The sequence below is a fragment of the Mytilus californianus genome, unplaced genomic scaffold (genome assembly GCF_021869535.1).
Source record: "Mytilus californianus isolate M0D057914Y unplaced genomic scaffold, xbMytCali1.0.p SCAF_3, whole genome shotgun sequence".
Classification (NCBI taxonomy): domain Eukaryota; kingdom Metazoa; phylum Mollusca; class Bivalvia; order Mytilida; family Mytilidae; genus Mytilus; species Mytilus californianus.
Genome location: NW_026262679.1, coordinates 39,524,265 through 39,547,529, shown reverse-complemented (window position 1 = coordinate 39,547,529; position 23,265 = coordinate 39,524,265). Strand labels below are relative to the sequence as shown.

The 23,265-nt window shown below is 31.7% G+C and overlaps 2 protein-coding genes across 4 annotated transcripts in view; one reads left to right on the top strand and one right to left on the bottom strand.

Moving 5' to 3' along the window:
• Positions 1-23,265, top strand: part of LOC127734551 (UPF0235 protein C15orf40 homolog) — a 53,587-nt gene that overhangs the window by 541 nt on the left and 29,781 nt on the right. Inside the window, exons 2-4 of one of the 2 annotated variants that reach the window (XR_007997653.1) lie at positions 4,128-4,236; positions 4,411-4,538; positions 5,818-6,004. Coding sequence is in view for 1 of the 2 variants with exons in the window: in XM_052244485.1 (XP_052100445.1) it covers positions 4,128-4,236; positions 4,411-4,538; positions 5,818-5,907 (327 nt within the window). In the remaining variant the exon portion in view is untranslated. Of the gene's footprint in view, positions 1-4,127; positions 4,237-4,410; positions 4,539-5,817; positions 6,008-23,265 lie in introns of those variants that run through there. The other variant, XM_052244485.1, reaches the window with a different exon arrangement.
• The window catches only part of LOC127734540 (uncharacterized), a 30,333-nt gene continuing 13,083 nt past the window's right edge, over positions 6,016-23,265 (bottom strand). For both annotated transcript variants that reach the window (XM_052244466.1, XM_052244467.1), the window contains 15 exons: positions 22,329-22,463; positions 22,040-22,159; positions 21,265-21,336; positions 18,703-18,839; positions 17,187-17,279; positions 15,504-15,590; positions 14,920-15,027; positions 12,244-12,430; positions 11,654-11,797; positions 11,269-11,354; positions 10,880-10,950; positions 7,313-7,467; positions 7,003-7,129; positions 6,417-6,490; positions 6,016-6,163 (listed from right to left, as the gene is read on the bottom strand). In XM_052244466.1, coding sequence (XP_052100426.1) covers positions 6,159-6,163; positions 6,417-6,490; positions 7,003-7,129; positions 7,313-7,467; positions 10,880-10,950; positions 11,269-11,354; positions 11,654-11,797; positions 12,244-12,430; positions 14,920-15,027; positions 15,504-15,590; positions 17,187-17,279; positions 18,703-18,839; positions 21,265-21,336; positions 22,040-22,159; positions 22,329-22,463 — 1,601 coding nt within the window. In that variant the 3' untranslated portion in view covers positions 6,016-6,158. The remainder of the gene's footprint in view (positions 6,164-6,416; positions 6,491-7,002; positions 7,130-7,312; positions 7,468-10,879; positions 10,951-11,268; positions 11,355-11,653; positions 11,798-12,243; positions 12,431-14,919; positions 15,028-15,503; positions 15,591-17,186; positions 17,280-18,702; positions 18,840-21,264; positions 21,337-22,039; positions 22,160-22,328; positions 22,464-23,265) is intronic.

Sequence of the window (23,265 nt, the reverse complement as noted above, 5' to 3'; positions counted from 1 at the left end):
GGAAAACGTCCTTCCATCCGGACAAATGTAACGTTCTTACCATCAGCCGCAAAAACAACACCATTCCAACATCGTACACATTGCATGGCCACAAACTTGAACCTGTCAAAAGTGCTAAATACCTTGGTTGCACCTTCACATCTGAACTGAAGTGGAATGATCATATCAATAACATATGTAACAAATCCAATAGGACAATAGGCTTCCTTAAGAGAAATCTAAACATAGGAGCAACTTCAGTCAAAGAAAATGCATACAAAAGCCTGGCAAGACCTATAATAGAGTATGCAAGTCCAGTATGGGACCCATACTTTAAAACCGAAATAGATCGTCTAGAAATGGTCCAGAGACGAGCAGCAAGATATGTTTCCAACAAACACCATAACCACTCAAGTGTCAGCAAAATGATTGAGCACCTGGAATGGCCATCTCTGGAAAAAAGGCGAAAAGACGCTAGACTAACTATGCTCTATAAAATAGTAAACAACAAAGTGGCTGTAACTAAGGAAGGTCGTCTTATGCAACCAACACGACTGTCGAGGAACATGCACGACAAAAGTTTCCAAATTCCAGCATCCAGAAGTGATTACAGGAAATACTCATTTTTCCCGAGAACGATCAGGGATTGGAATGCTCTCCCTCCTGGGGTAGCATCAGCATCGTCAGTCGAGGCCTTTAAAGCCTCTCTGACAAAGCTGAACTAAATTATCAAATTGGGGGGTGGGGGGAGGGGGTCTGTATGCGCACCTAAGTCATGGCATAATAATCAGCTCGTTGATTGTGGCCATTATCAGGTAGAAGTAGAAGCAGAAGAACAGGTCTTCAATGCAGCGAGAAATTCCCGCACCCGGAGGCGTCCTTCAGCTGGCCCCTAAACAAATATATATACTAGTTCAGTGATAATGAACGCCATACTAAACTCCAAATTGTACACAAGAAACTAAAATTAAAAATAATACAAGACTAACAAAGGCTAGAGGCTCCTGACTTGGGACAGGCGCAAAAATGCGGCGGGGTTAAACATGTTTATGAGATCTCAACCCTCCCCTATACCTCTAGCCAATGTAGAAAAGTAAACGCATAACAATACGCACATTAAAATTCAGTTCAAGAGAAGTCGATAGGCTATTTTCATTTTTTTTTTGCTGTGACGTCGCAGCAAAAAAAAAAAAGAAAAGAAAAAAAGAAGAAAATAGCCTTTCAAGTTTAGACCATAATTATTTGGACTAATAAAGAACTCTCACTGCATAATATTATTTGAACTGTTGCACATTTAACTGCCGCTTCCATACACACCTGCTGTTTTCAAGTAGACATTCACATTAGTTCATTACAAAACGACCCATTTGACAGAACCTTCCTGATCATTGAATGACCATGGACCTGTTATTGTCCTGCATATGCGTGAAATACTAGACAACCACTTGACGCAAAACAACTTGACAACAATCAATCAATAAATCAAACCCGAATGTTTCTTTTTGCATACAGGTAACCTTGGACCTGCGGGTGCAGACACAGAAATACACACACAATAATAAGGTTCCACAAATTAGACGGTTTAGCTTTTCATTAAACACACGTCACCCTTTAAATGTATTGTTTCTTATATATTTATATATTCAAAGTATTTTTGATATATACATTAAATAGTAAATACCGATAAAAGTAAATGCTATCAAATTGAACATGCTCATATGTCTAACCGAAAGATCAGGAATTTTGTGATAAGCTCTGGTTGGTAGCTGACTACTTGTGTTTTGCAATTTAATATAAACGTAACTATGTTATAGATTTCAAGGCCCACGACACTTGTTTCTATCATGACCGTCACCAGGTACGCTCGAGACCAAACATTCAAACTGTTCAAGATTCTCGTTTCAGAATACGGATTTGATGTCTCAGCTAAATCTATTGCGTGGAAATGATTTTTGGCTGTTAATCATATTTGTTTTTCGTGTATTATTTAACCTCGCCACATTCTGTATTTGCCTGTCTCAAGTAAGGAGCCTGTGATTGAGTGGTTTTCGTTTGTTGCTGTATATCATATTTGTTTTTCGTATGTTGTTTTGTACATAAATCAGGCCGTTGGTTTTCTCATTTGAATATTGTTTTAAATTTTGTTAAAATTTCTGGTCCCTTGTATAGCTTACAATGCGGTATTAGTTTTGCTATCGTTGAATGCCGTACGTTGACCTATATAGTTGCTAAAATCTGCCCCGTTTTGTCTTTGGTGGATAGTTGTCTCATTTATTGGCAATCATTCCACATCTCCTTTATTTTATATTTCTACCATATATTCATTTCTAAATACCGCAAGATTTGCACAGAAGGAACAAACACCTGTTTAATGGTCTTTGGTTTGACACAAGCGGGGATCGAAACCATCACGATTGCACGAGGCTAATAGCATCCTTATGAATGTTATGAAATAGAGCTATTCGTATTGCATTTGTGTCATGTTCATAATCGAATGCCATGTAGTTATCAGTCTATTTTTATTGGTTGTTTGGTAAGATATTGTCTCATTTGCGTTAACTATAGTACCTCACATGCCCTTTTATTAAACATCGATTTGGTGAACACTACACCATGGAAACAATTAAAACGGAGAAATGACTATCTTAATTTGCATCAGTACCACAAATAATAAACTAACGAAACAGTCCAACGCTTATTCGTTCACAAAATGTTTCATTTGCATCATTTTAACTATTCTTGTGGAATGATTGGGTGGATGGATACATTGGTGCTTGATTCCCAGTGGCAAGTAGGATATTATAACAAGAACTCGTTAATTTGGTATGGACCCTGCTTTGTACCAACACGCTTAACCGGAGTTTTAACGAGCTAAATCACAAGGTAACAGTCCCTAGTAAGACAAGACACCTACTCTGACTTCGAGTCGACCAGTCTTTGCCTCTTTTTCTAAATGCTACGTGCTTGGCAGAGAATCAGCAGCTACTAGTATCTATTTTCAAGTCATATACAGATACGTTTGCTATGTTCGTTTTTACAGTTATGCGTCTACTCAATACTTTCATGATCTATAAGTGTCTAGAAATTGCTTTATTGTGTTTTAGAATCCCTTCTCACGATATCGTCTCGCTGAACAAGTTTCAGTTTTACGTAATTCTTTGGTGTTCTATTGCTTCATGTAGAATCGACAGAACAAGTAATAACCAGTAACGCACAATAGACCATCACGTATTCATACAGTTGAAATATATAAGCCGAGAAAGGATAGGTATTTTTTAAAGGCATGTTTACACTCGTTTTACTGAGTTTCCTAATAAAATATGTGTTAAACATCAAAATTTCATACGCAAAACAACGAAATTTTAATAAAAATGTATAAATTTGTAACTAATAACCCGTTGCATTTTTAAACACATTTTATTTTCATTAAATAATATCAAATTTGATCTACAATCAGACAAAAGTTATACAATGCATCATCATAAATATGTTACATGTATTTGCATAAAGGAATGCAGCAGGAAGAATATGAAACAATTGATAATGTATGTAGCCGTAAGAATACAAAAAAGATGCTCTAAAGCAATCTACTGCAATACATATTTTTACACTGTAATATTTCATAAGTTTTACTATGCGGTATGTGATTTGTTCATTGCTGAAGGTCCTACGGTGACCTATAGTTGTTTACTTTCACCTCATTTGGTTTCTAGTGGAGAGTTGTCTTATTGGCAATTATACCACATCTTCTTATCTTTATATTGAAAATATAAGATCAAAACGTACTTCTATTAATAAAATGTGAGACTTCAATAAGAAGCATCATATTCTGGTTATGATTTAAAATTTGCTTTTTGATTTTAGAAAGTTATGAGATGTAAACATGGAAATGAAGTCTGTGTCACGTGACAAAACGGGCATTCAAAGAAAAGTGAAAGGTTTTCTTCACGTGTACGGTTGAATGGTTCAGTTTCATGTTTACTTTCTCAATGCATATTTCATTATAAATGATACGACTTTTTTTCGTGATATGAATACTTATTTTTTTCTTTTTTTTAAAGTAAATATATTTTTTTATTAGAATTAAGGCATTTGTTTGGACATTTCTAATCGTTTTTTTTTTATGTATGCTTGACATTTCATTTCAGAAGGCAGATGTACAACCTACAGACGAAGGACCTGTTATTATGAAGCCTGACAAATCTGTATCAATAAAAATTTTAGCCAAACCTGGTGCTAAACACAATTCTATTACAGGTAAAAATAATCTATAATCTTTTCGCAAAGCTTACCTGATTCAAAACCTAGTTATACCAAGAAAGTCATTCCGTTTAATGCAAAATTAGATCCTGTGTTTTAGAAAACCAAATTAAAGGACGCCGTTACTGAGAGTTAAGAACTAATTTACATTAACATGGATGATTTTTGCAGGTTTTGAAGACGATGGAATAGGTGTTCAAATATCTGCTCCACCAGTGGATGGAGAGGCCAATACAGAACTTGTTAAATATATGGCCAAAGTATTGGGTATCAGAAAGTCAGAAATATCACTAGACAAGGTAGATACTTTTTACCCGTTTTTTTTTTAAAATTATCTGATAAAGCTGAGGAAAGAGGATAAGGTGGTTTGAATATATTATGCATTAATGTAATGGGTAGGAATCCCTCAAACTGATATATGATTGGTCAAAATCTTTTAAAACAAACTTTCTTGACTCGTTATTATTTTCAACTACGTAAGAATCGATAAGAATGTTAAAAACACTCAGCATAGGAGCAACATTTGGCACATAATATCACCTACAAAGCATGTTAATCTTATAAAGAAATAGAATAACATTAAGTTTTGTTTTTATTGAAAACAGACTAAATCGCTACATTAATAACGGTATCAATATAAAGAAGGATGGCCAATTCCCCTTGAAATTATTTCACCGGGGCCTTTTACAGCTTAATATACGGTATGGGTTTTGCTCAATGTTGAAGGTCGTACTGTGACCTATAATTGCTTAAATCCACATCTTTGGTATCTGGTGGATAGTTGTCTAACTAACAATCATGACACATCTCCTTATTTTCTTATTTTACTTACAGGTCAAAATCCGAAAGGCACGAAATCTAGTGGAGTTTTAATAATTTAATACCGATTAGATTTTTTTAACAACTTTGTTAATATTCACAAAATTTGTATCTTAACTTAAAATACGTAGTTTTACTTCAGATAGTCATAGATATTTGTTTTTGATTCTTTCTGGTTCATTGTTTTGGTAAATGCTCTAGATTTGTCTAAATATTTTAAAATTATATTATTGGACAATCTTTAAGCATTTATAATATGATTACAAGATCAGAAATACGACATAAAGGTGTTACATTTTCAAAGTATATACACATGAAGCTGTGATACTCTCAATAATGAATGATAATTTTCGAAAGGAGCCATTGTCAGTGTGAAATAAATTTAGGGGACATTAACCCTACCTCTTATAACATTGCTGACAGAAAAATGCTGACACTAGGTTAACAATCTAAAAAGATCGATTTGCTGTATTTCCCCCCTGGATTACAAGAAAATAAACCCACAACAAATGACGATCTGTCTTGAGTGCGAACCTAGGCTTTCCTAGGACATAGAAAATATAAACGAAAAAACTTCAAATTTGGGAATACAAGCGAGACATACACGCTGTTTTGCGAAACAAATGATAACTTTTAAATGTTATTTCGATTTGAACTGCACAATTTACTAAGCTGAACCATTTGATGACAGTGAATAGTATTTAGTAGATCTTATGAACATAAGCAAAACAGTTTGACATTTTTTATTGTTTTATATAGGGATCCAGATCACGCAACAAAGTACTGGTAGTTAATGGTCTACAAAAAGATGTCATAATAACAAGTATTAAAAGCCAAATAGATAATTGAAAGAAAGGGAAGATACACAATAAACAGCACAAGCTGACACAGTAGGATCGAACGAACAACATTTTCCTTCTGTGCTGATATTATTGAATTGAGGGAGGTGATCTTCATGTTAGTATATTTTGTTTGCCCAAAAAACAGACGCATGGACGAGAACAGACACGATAAACATTCAGGTTCATAGATTAACTGCCTCTAGGTTGTCTTCATCCAAAAGACTAGTGCTAACACTGAAAGTTTTCCATCAGCTATCATCAGTCTGAAATAAACATAGTATTAATTCAGATATTTTATGGTTTATTCTTTGATTATTTGTAGATTTATTGTGATATTTTTATGTGAAAATATTAAATGGACTGATCATACAAATGAATAATCATCTTCATTACTTTCAATTAGAATATAAAGTTAATAAATAAAATATCTCATGGAAAAAAGTTATTTTCTTGCCTCATTAAAATTAAACCATTAATCGTTTACCATTATGGTATAACTTGTAATTTCAAACTGACCTCTTCTTCTTACTGTTACTTTTGTCTTGTTTTTGGGGTTTTCCTGTTCCATTTCAGAAAAATGTACTTCAAACCTGTAATGAGGGTCATTGGAATATCCAAATAAGGAAAACAATCCAGAATATATTATTGCATCGTGTTTTAATTATTGCAAAAATTTTGTCCACTGACCCCTACTTTTCTTTCCATAATTTTATTTCATATAGTTTTAAAAGCCATATTTGAAAAATTTTATAAAATCCTTTTATATTTTCATAGTTTTTATAAGAGAAAAGTGGACAATGTTATAGTATGAAAAATCTAGAGAGAACGTACCATTTCCCGCCAAATGTTCAATGGCTTATATCTCAAAAACAAGCATACGGACCCTTCATTTTTTTCTGCTTTTTTAGTTCCTTTATTTATATACTATCATTTTATAACAGTCTTTTGAAAAGCTTGTCATTTTGAAACAGAGTAGCGAACATTCTTAATAGTGAATTAATCCTGGCTAAAGTTATGACATTACAACGTACCTGATGTATAAACATATTTTTCACTAAACCATGCTAGCAACAGCTTGAAATATAACGTTATATTTACTTACGTAGTACGATCCATTTCGATAATGGTTTTCCTTTGTTTTCTCTGGTAAGCCCTTTCTATTTTTACATTTATATCATCAGGATACTCCTTCCAATATGAACCGTCTTTATACTCCCAAATAGCGCTTACTGTGTTAAAAGAACATTGGTTCAAGTTTTTATTATTGTTAAAATATATCTAAAAATAAACCAAACAAAATAACACATTTTCTTTTTGAATCATCATCATATTGATTGAGCTTATATATTCTATTGATTACATATAAAATTGTAAATAAATTAAAGAATTCATAAAGTAGAGTACTAGAGTACCTGTTGAATCTGAATATATTGGAATGACGTAGTCGCTAGCATGTTTTGTAGATGATACATATTCTTCCTCCTCGTCTGACATTGATAGGCGTCTTGCATGCCGACGTCTTGGCATTCGGTTCCTGTTTTGTCGACTAGTTTGGGCGTTATCACCTCTTTATAATGATAAGATATAAGTTGATGTATTTTGAAATATAATAATACAGATAGCTGTTCCATATAATCCAATACGAGTCTTTACATCTTTACCGATGTTTAAATTTGTGAACTCGGAAAAAAAAAATTGTCAATATTAAGTTTGACCTTGAAATAAAAGCAAAGCTTCCATATAATTATTTTCACCATCTGTTAAATATCAACATACAATTATTAGATCAACAAAAAGCTTAATTTGTGGGACATGCTATATAAGATAATGCAATGTTAAGGGAGAAATAAATTAAATACCTTTGGTGTCAGTATTAAAAAAGGGGCATTACCTGCCAAATTATGAAACTATTAAATTCGATTTATAACATACTAAAACGCATATCCAAATTACATAAGTTCCATAGGCTACAATAAACAATATATGATTTCTTTTTTTACATTTTGGGACTGAACGTCATCTACTGATTATCAATCGACATGACCTTCGATGATAGCCGATAGAAATCAAATCCTGATATAAACATAGGTAGGTAAATATAAACAAGCTAGTTAAATAAAAATAACACGTGCAATAGAATAATGAAAATGTTAACGTTTGATATTATATATCAAATATAAAAAGTAATATACATCGTTGTTTTATCTGTAACCTGTATAAGAATGAATTTTTGCGTGTCAAATCAGTCAATATAATCGGTCTTCCGATTAAATCCCTAGTTTACTATTTGTAGCTGACATTCTTTTTAATAACTGTCACTACAAACCAGTAAAAGTCTGAAATGGCCTATATTTGTACTCGACTGAACTGATTTTTACTCGACCAGTCTGAATTGGTCTGAAATTTACTTGATATTACTCGACTGTAGTCTGAACCATACTAAACAGTCTGAACTTGTACTCGACCTTTACTCGACCAGTACTTAACCATTTTATACGAGTCTGAACCATACTCGACATAGTCTTAACCATTCTCGACCAAGTCTGAACCATGCTCGACCTAGTCTGAACCATACTCGACCTAGTCTGAACCATACTCGACCAAGTCTTAACCAACCTAGACCTATTTTTTGTATCTATCTATATTATTTTTTCATTAATTTAGGAACTGTTATTCATATATATATATATATATAAAATGTATATCACATTTAAAATTAAAATAAAACAAGGTGATCAAATTTCTGGTTGGATTAAAAAAATATCATGTAATAAATTAAGTTCGTTAAATGAATTTTCATATACATGATATCATGTTCACATTGATTTATGCATCAAAAATACTATAACTTTCAACCATTATTCAAATATCTTAAATGTTATTCAATTTTTTTTTTATCAAAATATATATAAAATAGTATATAAAGCAACTTAATAAATGTTAGAATTGACACCTTTGTTTTGTAAAATCAAAAATTTAATATAATAATAATAATAAAACTTTCATCTTTTTATCCTTGATAACCTTTTAAAAAAGGAAATGTATTCCAAAGTAGCAGTAGAAATTTATTTTAATTAAATTTAAATACGTTTTGTCAAAATTAAAGACATGGCATACAAGAAGCAGTTTAATAAGGTTTAATGGTTTAATTACCTCAGTACAGGTGTTTTACAGGTAAAAAGAAAACCATATTTTTCTTAAACTCGTGTATTACTTATCTAGTGAATTCAAAGGCCTTGTTATTTAAGTTTTACAGGATGTTGTAATTTTCAATGGATGTTATTTAAAATTTATTACTCTCTGACCAGGTGTGATCTTTTTAATCAGTGTGCGTCAAGCAGGATGTATTACTTTATAGTTTACCCCTTATCAGAAGAAAAATTTTATTCATTTCTTGAATTTTTTATCCCTTTTAAAATATATATATATCCCAAATTATGAATAGGAATAGATATATTTCTGATATAAGGTTAAACAATGTCAGTGATTTTGTTGGCTGTTGTTACCTCATTAAAAAGATAGTTATATAACTATTGTATATAACCATGAAACCTAAGTACAGAAAGTCACAGGACAGAAAGTCACAAATTTGATAGGACAAAAAGTCACAAATAATTTGTATACAATTGATTGAATATTTATGAGAAAGATCCTGAAATGTTTACTTTTTATGACACATATTCATTTTACAGTTTAGGAAATTGTTCATAAGACTTAATTTGATAAATAAAGATTTATAAAATTTTAATCATGCAAAGGATATATTTCTTGGCACCATGAAGCCATTTAAGTACCAAGACATTGTAACATTTTGTTTTCTTAACAATTATTTGATCATTATTGATATTGTTTCAAGAAAAATACAAAAATGTTTTTTTAAAAATAAGTGTTCTATTGTTCAAAGAAAAATAACCTCAAAACTGAATTGTGACTTTTTGTCCTGTGACTTTCTGTCCTACATTCGTTTTTATTTAGGAATTTAGGAAAATCAAGTTTTGTTTAAAAAAAAAACACATGCCAAACAAAAAACACCTTATTTTTAATAAGGTTTTATTACCCTCAGTATAGGTGTGGTTTTCAGGTAAAACAAGTCTTTTATTTAACAAGACTCAGACTTTAAAATTAGATAATTTAACTATCTCGATTTGCCAAATCTAAGAGAATCATGTATTATTAAAGAATGTAAAAAATGTTTTTATATATATCTTTTTTTAATTGTGGCTGTTGTCATGTAAGTTAAAGAGAAAGTTATTTAAACAATCAAAATTATAAAGCAGAGGTTATTTGGTAAAGTATGGTTCAGACTGGTCGAGTATTGTTCAGACCTTTGGTCGAGTATGGTTCAGACTGAAAAAATAGGTCGAGAGCTGGTCGAGTACTGGTCCAGACTGGGTTAAGACTGTTTCAGACTGGTCGAGTAATAGTTTAGACTATTTTCAATAGCAAAGATAAGGGTCAAGTACAAATCAGTACAGTCGAGTATGGTTAAGACTGGGTCGAGTAGTATTAAGTAAAATTCAGACCAATTCAGACTGGTCGAGTAAAAATCAGTACAGTCGAGTACAGATATAGGCCATTTCAGACTTTTACTGGTTTGTAGTGTGTACATGCATAGCAAATTCAAAATCATCTTAAAATAAGGCGAATTAAGAGGGATTTAATGAGGTCAAATTATTATCTTGCAAATTAATAATGTACAAGTAAAGTTTTGGGGCATTGTTTTAACCAAATTTATCTAAATGATTGATCGAAACACATTCAAGTTCGTATTTCCCAAAATATACTACTTTCGAGTAAAAATGCAAACCAAAGAAATAGTAATAAGATAATAAAAAATAATGTTTAATATGTATTTAAGAATCCTAGTAACATTTCGTTTATATATATCTATATATAAACAATGTCCATTTTTGTCAAAGTGTGTGCATTTCATTGATATATAACTCTTTGAATGACAACCGTGTAATTTAAATACTTACTGCAAACGAATTTCAAATCGCCCTTTACATCCCATCTTATACAGACATGTTCGTTTACAGTCCCATCTTACCTACAATGATACAAAATGAAAAAGTCTTCAAATATACATTATGTAAGGCAATAACAATATACTTGTTGAAACATATGTGATCTCTTCAAAAACTCATTACAGATACCAAAATTGTAATTAAGAACACATATGCGTGTTTCGTCTTTACCAAGAATCATCAGTGGTACTAAAACCAAACAAAACTAATTTGTATATTGAAGAACAATGGAAACAAACGATTTCAAATAGTTGTGCCAAAACTGGCTTATTGTTGAATTTTAGGTTTTGAATTTGTTTTTTCATATATTCGTTAGTTGTAGTAGTAAAGGTTCTACTCACCACAACATTGCCTTCTCTTCTTACATCTAAAACAGTTCCTATACTACCTGGTCCACCATCGGTATCGTCAAACTTCCAATCTTGTCCTATAAGATATTGTCTCAAGCGTATTGTTGTGAAATTAACAGTTATAGCTTTAGATTTCATGAATATTATTGGAACATTTACTTAATAAGATATAAAAAACTATTTTGTTATGTTACCTTACTGGCCTAAATATGTTTATATGTAGAAATAACCATCTAAACACAATGAAGATGTCGGTTTTCTATAAAGTTAGTTCTTATTTGAATAGTTTGTTCAAAAAGACAATAATAAACTTTTTATATGCACATATAATCTTAATTGAAATAAGGATATCAAAATACATGTATTTCGTAATTACCTCTAACAACTCTGCAACCAACGGCGATAATCCCATCAACAAGTTTTCTGGGTTCATTCACTTTCATAATTTTATAATGGTGTCTTTGTTCATCATACGCATATACATTTTTATCGCCATGATCCCATTCTACCCAAATTGTACCTTTAAAGAAAAATGCGCACACTAATTGATAAGAACAAATTATTTTAACCTATCCAAGGTAATGCAATATTTGAAAAAAAAATCTAAAAACTAGGAAAATTTAAGCATAGGTGAAACACATCTAAAACATATGTTTCAGCAAAGTACACTTCTCAAACTATGCGCTGTCATCATGCATATACAATTTGATTAAATTGTGAAACTGGTATGTTGACTCAAGAATCATCATCATATCGTCTTCATCATATATAAAAAATATTTGAATTTGTCTAAATTCGAAAGCATTTACTGACTGCCACTTTGTCTCTCCTTTAAAAAAACTAAAAGTGAATAGAACTTACAGTATAAATTTGTTTACACTTGTGTTTGCATGTTTGCTATATGAAAGAATTCAACCGCACCATATTCAGAAAAAATAAAAACAATATCGAAAAAACTATACATACCACCTCCGTTAAGACCGACGACTGTTCCAGGAAGATTACGATCTTGATCACCAAACGACCAATCAGGTCCCCGACGAACCCTATCGCCAAGTTGCAAGGTACTTAGGTTCAGTTCCAAAAACATTCCTTTTTCGTTTTCATGACTTAGAGGATTAATAAAATCCATAACCATATCTAAACAGTCATCCTATAAAGGAAAAATAAAGTGTCTAAACAATTTTTAATCATACCAGTTATATTTACAATTGATGTTTTACACCTTTATATTTTCCTTCAATAACAAAAGCATTCATAATTATAAATATCATACAGAATCACTATATCAACGCTAAAGGCATAGTTGTATGGGCTATCTAGTTGTTCATTAGAGACATTCCAGTGACTGTCAAGATTAAGAATAGTATTCTCTTTTTTTCCAATGTATCCTCTCTAGAAGCATTTCAGTACTTTTATCGCATCTTTGCTTTTTCTTTTGAAATCATATACAATTGTTGATATTTTTTTTAAAGAATCTAACATTTATTAATTTGTTTTTGTATGTTCTTGTGTATTTGGAAAACAGTATAATAAAAAAAGGGGAAGTCCATTTTTATATATTGTATGGTATTTATCAATCAAAAATAGTTTCTCCGCTGTTGTTTGTTTTTTTGTTTTTATCTTGAGATTTATCTGTCCTGCTGCTACTTACCCCCTCCTTTTGGCATGTACTCAATTTTATATAGTAGAACGATACATTAAACTATATAAAAAAAAAGTGGTATGATTGCCAATTAAACAACTCTCCAATAGATACCAAATGTCGTAAAAGTTAGTCACCATACGGCCTTCAACAATGAGCAACACCCCTACCTCATAGCAAGCTCTATACGGTTCCGAAATGACAAATGTAAAACAATTCAAACTACAAAACCAGAGGCCAAGTGAAAAAAAAAACAACAAACAAACTCATGACTTGGGACAGGCACATGCAGATATGGCATTAACATGTTTACGGGCACCAAACCAACCCTCCCCTAACCTAGGACAGTGGTGTAACAGCACAACATAAGCAGAAACTATAAAAATCTGTTGAAAAGGACTTAACTCATCAGATCAATACAAAGCACAAAATAACTAACAAAAAACACTAAAGAAACTTAGTACAGATATGAAAGTACTCGCATAGCATTGCAGGGATTTGGACGCATACCTTTCCATGAGTTGCGGATAATTATGCAATTGGGATATAAAAAATATCAAAGTTCTGTCTGAAAACAATGTCCCTTAATACTGGCTACTTATAATGAACATCTCTTAAAATAATCTTGATTGGAACAACGAATTAACTTTCAAACTCCTTACTTAAGCGCTTTTCTGTTCCGTTTTGTGTTTTCCCATATGTGTTTGCATTGGCTTACGATTAGAACGCATACTCCCATCTCATACACAAACAATGAGGGAAAGAAGATAATATACAAACTGTAAACATTAAAGTCTAACCACAAGTGGAAGTGATATCGCGTGCTCTGAAAGGGTAATATTTATCTGCGACACCAATCGAATTGCCAGTAGTGAAAATCGAAATTCAATCAAGTTGTTAAAAAGGCGAGTTATTTGGATAAATATGTCAATATCTATCTATTTATTTGATACATATTAAATAATAATAATGCTCGACCAATTTGTCTGGCCGTAACACTCTTATAGTGATGACCTTAGTTTCATATATATTTATATTTTTATATCAAATGTCTGAATAATAGCCAACGATAAATCTTACGAGGCGATGGATCATATAAATATGATGCAGTACACTACAAAATATAATATATAACAAACAAGTCTAAAAGGGTACAACATTACCAAAAAAAAAATCATGAACAAATATTTAATATTTCGGATAACTAATATCCTTCATCAGTAAGATGTCAAATGATTCTTATCTTGACATGTGGTAGTCGAACTGAAATAATAATCTTGAACATCATACAAATTATCACGAATCAGTACTCTGGTAAATTTTTTCAATATTGATTTTTGGGAGGAGGAATACATTCCTTAAAACTGTGAGAGTCCTGTACTGAAGCCTGAGTTATATACAGGAAACAAGTGATGGTAGGGACTCATTTTATGTTTTTTTCATTAATGCCCTCTGAGGAAACTGTCCTTAACTTTCTTATCCAAAAACTTTCCCGAGCAAGTCTGTTTGCCCTTGACCAACCCTCGTTGTGGTCTATGATAGTGATGGTAAGGTTTTTGAGATCAGCTTGGGCGTGCCCAGGTTATCTCAAATGACGACTTACGGGGAGGTCGGGCTTATGGTTTTTTCCACCAAAAATATTCTGATCCCCAATTTGATGTAAAAAAATATTATAGTGTTGAATTTTGAAAAAAAATAATTTGATTGATAGCGCGAAAAAAATTTCTGAATCAGACAAAAAAACCCATAACCCCACCCTTGAAGTTAAATGGTTGCTCCCTTAGAAATCAATGTATATTCTTCTATACGATACGTCCAGTTTTAAATTCGCCTTGTCTTAAAAACTGTAAATAAATTGAACAAAGACTAAATATTACACATCCTTGAATAACAAGGAAAATGGTGCAAACAAAGAATAACCACCGAAGTAATTCCTAACTTGGGTCACGCATATGACCATGTGCCAGGGTATTGATTTCCTAAAATGAACTTCTTACATGTGGATCGTCCTGACTTGATGCCTCTCTGATTTTCCTTTTAATGACATCCCTTGTCTGTTTACTTGGAAAATTTCTTATTTCTGAAGCAATATGTGATGCCACAGCCTGAATAAATAAAAATTATATGAATAACTTTTGGATTTCTCTTACCTATCTATTATATTTGGGGACGAGAATTTCATTTTGGGAAAGGGGTCAGGAAGATTTTTAGCTTACGTTATTCTAGATATCAAATAGTCGTCATTATTTGTTGTAGGTCAAATATAACACAACGAAATAATACAAATTGAAAACCAGCTAGAAAGGGCAAAAAAGTACAAACAAGGAAATATACGAACACTGAATATTGAACAATTTGCAGATGCTCTAAATGAACGATTTATTGAAAGTATCCCCGTTAGAAATCCCAAGCCAACAGTAAAAAGTCACATCGGAAATTAATGACATCTTGAATAAGTTATTAACATGTGGACAATTTAAATGTTCTTCAGTGAGGTTAAAAATTTGTCATATTTATCAATACATGCCGTGTTTGTTTGAAGATGAATAAAATGATTTACCTACTTTTAATTTTTACTTACCATTACTTGAGTCATTCTGATTAAACGATGCATTTCACTGGTTTGTATAACTTTACCATGTGTCTGCCTAACTGCTTCTTCTAAAGTCTAAAATATTAAACGGACATTATAAACGTAATAAGCAATGATATAATTAAGACAAATCAATCATTCAAACATAGTCAAGATTAAAATAAGAAGTTGTGGTATGATTGCCAATGAGACAACTCTCCACAAGAGACAAAATGACACAAAAATTAACAACTATAGGTCACCGTACGGCCTTCAACAATGAGTGAAACCCATACCGCATAGTCAGCTATAAAAGGCCCCGAAATGACAAATTTCAAGGTTTGTTTGACCTAGCTAGAGTTTAAAACTGGCGATATATTAGTATTTAAACATGACAAGAGATCAAGCGAGACATTTCTCAGTGTCCAAACTTCTTGTATTTTTGATGTAAAGAGTTCATTTGTCATCCTACTTTGATGAGTTTTTTTTTAATGGATTTATCCTTGTTCTAAATGGTTCCGAGGTATATAGGAACACAAAGGAACAATGCCCGAAATCGTACTTTCAAAAAAAAATATTCATTTTGATGCGTACAAAAATTCAGGGCATCGATTTTTTTTTAAAACTTTTAACTTTATATACATTTTTTATTCAATTTTACTTGAATTTTATTCCACTGATTCCTTTTTCGCGAGTGCTATCATGGGTGTTCAACAGATTTGTCGTAGGTCTGAGATATTAGGTGTTGAAAAGACCCGCTTTTACCATTACTTTTAATTAACTTTTATCCAAATGTATATACTCGCGCACGTCCAGACAAAGTACAAAGGGGAAAGTGAAAGAAAGTGAAAAAGAATTTTACCTGTAGTCAGTCATTTTGTAGGAAAGGTTGTTGAAGGGGTCATTTTATGGGATATCGGAGCAACGGACTATTGGACCATTGGGGTGTCGGAATAGTTGACTGTCGGAATATAGGTACGCATCCCGTTTCAATTATTGTGATTTGTACAAGTACTTAAACAATTCCAAATGTATGTCGCTTGAAGAAAGCAATTTGGAGGGGTTATCATTGTTCACCAGATTAACGTATTCTAGTTCTAATTTGTTCCGATCAAACTTCAGAATCCTAGATGGCGCCACGAGCAGTTCATAAATTTGAATGGCCTGAGGAGGGCGTGTAGCTTTATTCTGACAGATTCATGAATTGCTGGTAGTGGCCATGTAGGATTTGATATTTATATTTTTATGTGTCCCTTTATAGCTTCCATAATATAATAAAGTTTTTTTTTGGAAACGAAGTTTATAGGATTTTTTTTTAAACATGATTTATATAAACACATCAAACGGTTTCTTTTGAAAAAATATTAAATGCAATATCATTAAATAATCGAGAACAAAATACGATAAATGTTTTTCTAGGCACAAATTTAAATTAATGTGTCTCATTACAAAAAAATAAAAAAAACCAGCAGAAAATATTCGTAAGATATGAACATTTTAAAGTGACTCACGATAAAGTGATTCTTAGATTTTTTTGTGTGAAAAGAAACCCCAGACCTTTAGACAAATACTTTTGGACTAGATGATGTGTTGCAAGGAACACATTCCAAACACATTGAAGATTATAACGATCAGAGTTTCTTGGATATTCAAATATCATGCTAACAAAATTCAACTCATGGAAATACTTACAGGATTATTGATGTCATCTCCAACTGGAACATAATATATTTTTGTTTGGGTGCTACCTATCATCTCTAGGACGCTATGAGTCTCTGGACGGCCCTAAAATACGATACATTTCAAAGAAATTAATGACTGATTAGAAAACCGATACATACTTAACTAAGGAAACTGCATACAAGTAATGTTAGAAAGAAGAACAATGATATATCCATCAGTTGTCTCAAACAACCCAGTCCTCATACATAATACTTCTAGGAGTAAATAAAGGTATGAAGCAGATCTAGACTTAGTTGTGCATGTATCTATGGTACATATATTCTATGTTAAATTGGAAAGATGTAATCAACAAACAAGTCATCACACTTTGAATTATTCAGTGAAAGATCATAATGTATACAGCGGAAAGTGAAGTTTATGGAAAACTATACCTTCATTACATTCTTGTTCAGAAGACCCTGTATGAAGTTAACCGAATAAGAAACAAGTGGACGAGAAGGCAAATGCATAGTTGATTCATATAGAAGTGTCAACTGCCTGCTTTAAACATATATTCCAAGGATACATGTAATAAACAACATGAATATGTTTTAATTAAATTGTCCCTTCCTAACAATATATTTGTTCATATAAGATATTTCCGACAAACCAAACGTTTGAATAGCCAAATATATATTAAATTATAAACTTTCCAAATACCGTTTCGATTCCTAACATCACTGAAGAGACATTAATTGTCGAAATCCGGATATGGTGTACAAAAATCTTTGCACCTTTTGTTTGTGGTATACCATCTTTTCCGCAAGTTTATTGTTTTCTGTTTAGTATTAAATTTATAATTAAGATCCATTTATTACATCGGTGATCCGTTTATTTGGTAATCGCCAATGGCAGTCAGCAGAGTTTAAGAACATTTGTTGTTCGACCTGTTAGTCAAATGCGTGTTGTAAAAATATACTTTTTCACTTTTTTGGTCTTTTGGAAAATGTTGTTTGTGCTGTATTTAGACCCCTCTAACAAGACATTTGTTTTGCATGCACACGTATAAAAATTGCGGTTTTTATCCAACGCAATCATAGATTTGAACGTTGTTTTCAATTTAGACTTGTTTAAATTATAAACTGATATTCCTGCTTTCAATATCTACGTATTTTTGGCTATCAAACAACGTACTTTGAACTTAGCTTATTTGGTAAAACATTTAAACTTGTTTTGTAGTCAGAAAATATAAACATCTACTCATTTGCGTTCCTTGCATTTTCTAATAAATTTCTAATCTACGTATATATTTACCATAATAATATAGTTATAGGGCATTTAAATATAATCTTAAGGTTTGAGCTTTCCTTTAAAAAATTAAAGAACTGAAACTGTATTTGAGAAACGGAAAAGATGTAGCGCTGACAATCAAATCATGTTGCTGATGAATTTGTGAAATTGAAATAAGAGTGGTCCAAAAATCTGCGACATCTGTTTATATGGGAGTAATACACTTTAACTTATATCACTATAATATAACGCTTACACGGAAATTTCCAAATACAAAGGGACGGCTCATACCAACATCTGTATCAAAATCTGGAAAAACACGCCCAGAGGTTCCATCCGTGAAAATTATCATATGTCCCTGCAATGGATTATCCCCTATTCGATCCAGTGGACCTGTTATGAAGGAAACGGAGAAAGTTCATTATTATTCTAAATATCAAACTTATCAATATCAATGTACAGCAGCCCTGTAATATAAAAAAAACATGGCAGGTATCAGTACACATTGCTGTTTTGTTTTATTTGTCAGTCCGATAATTAGTAACTTTTTTTGCCTGAACTCATCTTTATCGACGGAAGAACTCATTTTATTATCATAATTAATAATAATATCATTATTAATTATAAAACATGTATAATACGCGTTATGACAATTTACTTTAAACGCTTTACACAATATAACATTATCATATCATTGATAAACTAAAGATATGGTACGAAAGTCGAGGTAAACAAAAATAAGAACTATATAGAATTATATAGATGAAATAACACTTTATAAAAAAAGGGATAAAATAACATACATAGATTTCATATCGGCAGGTTATGTTCATTATCTTGCGTTTAGTAATTGCAAACATACTTTGATACTGTATACGTTTGATTAGATCTTATAACTATGTGCATGTTATTGTCTATATTTAAGAAATAATTCATGGGAGCTTGATATCGTGATTTTACCACGGGTTGCCACTTTATGCTAAATATTTTACCCTGAGCGATAGCGAGAGGTAAAATATCGGCATAAAGGGACAACCCGTGGTAAAATCACGATATATTCAAGCCCCCATGAATTATTTCGATTCTAATAGGACAAATACGGCAATTCTTTTGGATCGAAGCGCTCTAGGTGAAGGCAAATATTTGCCGTTCCCATAAACAAACTCACAATTCAATTGACGCAAAAGAACGGAGCAAACTGAATAAGTGACATGCTTAAACTATTTACAATAATGTATTTAAATAGGTTTGGATGAATTTAAATAAGAATATATTTCTAATATGTATAAAAAAATTGGATTATAACACATTTTAGCATCGTTTGTTTATGTTTCCTTGTTGTGATGATTTTCGGTTTCACAAGCGTGTATTTTCCCGTAAAATCCTCATATTCTTAAGTCATCGTTGTATGACGTCGGGTAGCTCATTCATAAAAAAGCATATGACGTGGGAGTACGATCGGAACAGCCCAAAAAATATATTCATATTTTACCACGGGTGTGTACTCAAAGCGTATGAAGAACGTCATGTTAGAATTATCTATAATACCATGATTATTTGTTAGTGAAATGCTTGAAATTTCCTGTACTGAATTTTCTGTTTGTTCATTTGGCAATGGTCGTTTGAGCGAATTGGCAGGACATTTGAGCGACAAAAAAAGGACATTTGAGCGCCGAAGTATAGGACATTTGAGCGCCGATATTTAAGGACATTTGAGCGAAAAAAAATTAAAATGATGAAGGAGTTCGTTTGTTCATCATTAACCTGTACAAAATTTTCAAATGTATTTGTCTCAATATTCATCTTCATTAACGATACGATTCGTGCGTTTCCTCTCTAGATTTTGGAAGTGCAGGGTGAGATTTACGTCTTTTTCTATATATAGCCTTTGAAACGCTGCTAATATCTTCAGATTTTAGGTTTGTCTAATCCATGTTCTGTAACTCGGTACGGATAATTTTCGAAGGACGTTGAACTATATCATCATCCGCTTCACTCTATATCGGAAACTGTCACAAACAGGGCTGTTTTTCCTTTATTAGTCTTGGTCAAAATTATATTCATTTTAACATGTATATGTATCAGTATTCAGATCTAAAGTGCCAAGGGACATTTAACTTTATAAATATAAGAAAGTTAGAACTAAGAAAATTTGCATAGCCAATGAAGTATAGTAGAATTGATTGGTAAGTACAGATCAACCCAGGACTACAATACCATTAACTAGCCAGAACCGGTCGAATGACTCGGGTGTAAAATCAAATAAAATATATTCATTTTAAAAACTTACTCTTTTTTTTTTTTAATTTTTTTAAAAATATTTTCTTAATTCATATATAAGTATCACAGGAAATAACGCTCAAACGTCCTATTTGAAAATCCAGATATGGTTAAAATTCCGGCGCTAAAATGTCCTATGATGTCGGCGCTCAAATGACCCAATGGGCATTTTTTTTATTTTCGCTCAATTGTCCTATGCCTATACATATTGTCGGTCCACTGATAGAGATTGGAAAACAAGTAGGGTTGATATATCAAAAACTAGATTAACCCACTGTATATGTTTTTCATTTGACTGTCCCATGTCATGTTTCTTGGCAGTGGTTATCAGATGTCATATAATGTTATTTGGAGATAAAGGTGTTGATGGCAGATCTAGGATAGCATCGGCTTTTAAAGTTCATTGATATTTTGTTAGCTCTCAATGATTTAAAGCTTGAAATATTGTAAAGACATCTGTCTAAAAATATAATTGTGTATGTATTTCGTATTTTATGTTAGTTTTTATAACTTATTTATAAAATGTCAATTTAAATACCTGATAGAACTCCAGCTAGTCCCATTATCAATCCTCCAAGAATGGGTGCATTTCCTTGTGGTTGTAGTTGAGCTTTATAAAAAGTAGTTAAGGTTAATAAACATTATATTTTGAGTGTACATGTAGTAATTAATAATTGATATATTCCATAAATGTTTTCAAACGCGTTTGTTGATAACACGTTACAAAACACAATGTTTCATATATTAACCACGATTAATATCAACTGTTTTGATTAATTCTCAGCTTTCCAATTAAGTTTATTCTAAAAACTATGGATGCAACTCCCTCTAGCAAATTCAACATTCGATGGTTTTGGGCTATAATTTACAGGTACCTGTTACCTATAGATGCCTTTAGACATTTCAAACTTTCTCAGCGCTTGTCAATGTTCCTGATCGCCTTCGGTATTTTTGTTATTTTACTTTTTAATCATTAAATATTTTGCACAACTAGAATATAAATTTTGTCTCCAACCATTAAATAGGTAAAGTGACGGAATAGGTAGATATACATTGACAGTGTATATAAAATTGCACGTTACATAATTAATTTATTCAATTGTATATTATAGTTTGAATGAGTAATTTATTGATGTTTGCTTAACGTCCAGTGGCAAATAGTTCATGCATGTTCAGGACGATATAGTTTGAATGTAACCTCATGTTAATAATTTCTGTTGTGTTAAAGATATAGCTAGCACCAAATGTATGTACAACGTTTGCATTAACTAAATCATATGATTCTAATTTATGTTCGTTCTTTACTGCTTCACCTATTTGTTCCAATATCAAACTGTAATCATTAGTTGTCTCTTGAATGAGTTGACTCTGTCCACCAAAAACAGCAAGACCGATATTATCACCTAATCCAACAATTGCATGTTGCTTAGTGCCTATAAAACAAAGAGATAGATAATTCTTTTAATGTGAAATACTATATATACATGTATCTTTGTCATAAAGGGATTTTCTTGATATTTTTTATTTGCATCATTAAAACAAAAATACCAGAAGATAATAATTTTTCTTCTTTCTGTATACATATCAAATTATGAAACTTGCCTTCAATATACTGAACAGCAGCCGTTTTCATGGCTTCAAATTTTCGTCCTTTCATCCGTTCAGAAATGTCTAAAACCAGTGTAATGTGGCGCCCTCTTCCTTGTCTTCTTTTACCTGCAATTTGTCTGCATCTACCTAGAATCAAAACAGCATTAGCCCTTTTACTACAATTCAGAATCTAATCAGAAAATTTATAAAGCTAATTTTCCAGTTACAATAATATATATAAGTCAAGTTTTTTATATAACATTAATCACAGTCAATTCTCTCTATCTTTCTCTGTTTGTACATCGAATGCCTATATTTGTATAAGTGGTTCTGAAATTTTTTCATACATAAATGAATAATGAAAATAACACTTGAAAATTTGTTTGCATATGAAGCACTTTCCTGGATTTACCTTCATCAGGATTTTCATACCACAAAAATTAATGCCAAGGATGTATGACTACCTCAACACGTAAAACGCTATATAATCATTTGATAATCAAAAGGGGCTTAAAAGAATGACCAAATCCATCTAAGTTCAACTTTGCCTGAGGGAGTTGGAACCTTGTTTTTTAAAATAAATTATCAATTAATCAACGGAGACTGTAATTGCAAAAAAAAATTATAATTCAGTTCAATACCGAAGTATTGAATAATGATCTGATGAAACCTTCGTGTTCCACTTCGGATTTACCTTAATCAGGAACGCTCATACCCTAAAAATTGAAGGTCAAGGATATGACACTACATAAAAAATCTTTTATTTCCTGATTCATGTCATATTTGAAAAACAAGAAAACTGTTTTGTAATACCATCAGAAATAGTTTACATTAATCAGATATAAATATAATATTAATATCGATGAATTGAAACCGTTATTATCTTTTATTGATTCTCTTTGAGCCTTATAAACGTGATTGTTACAGTATATTTTTTGTCTCTTCATAT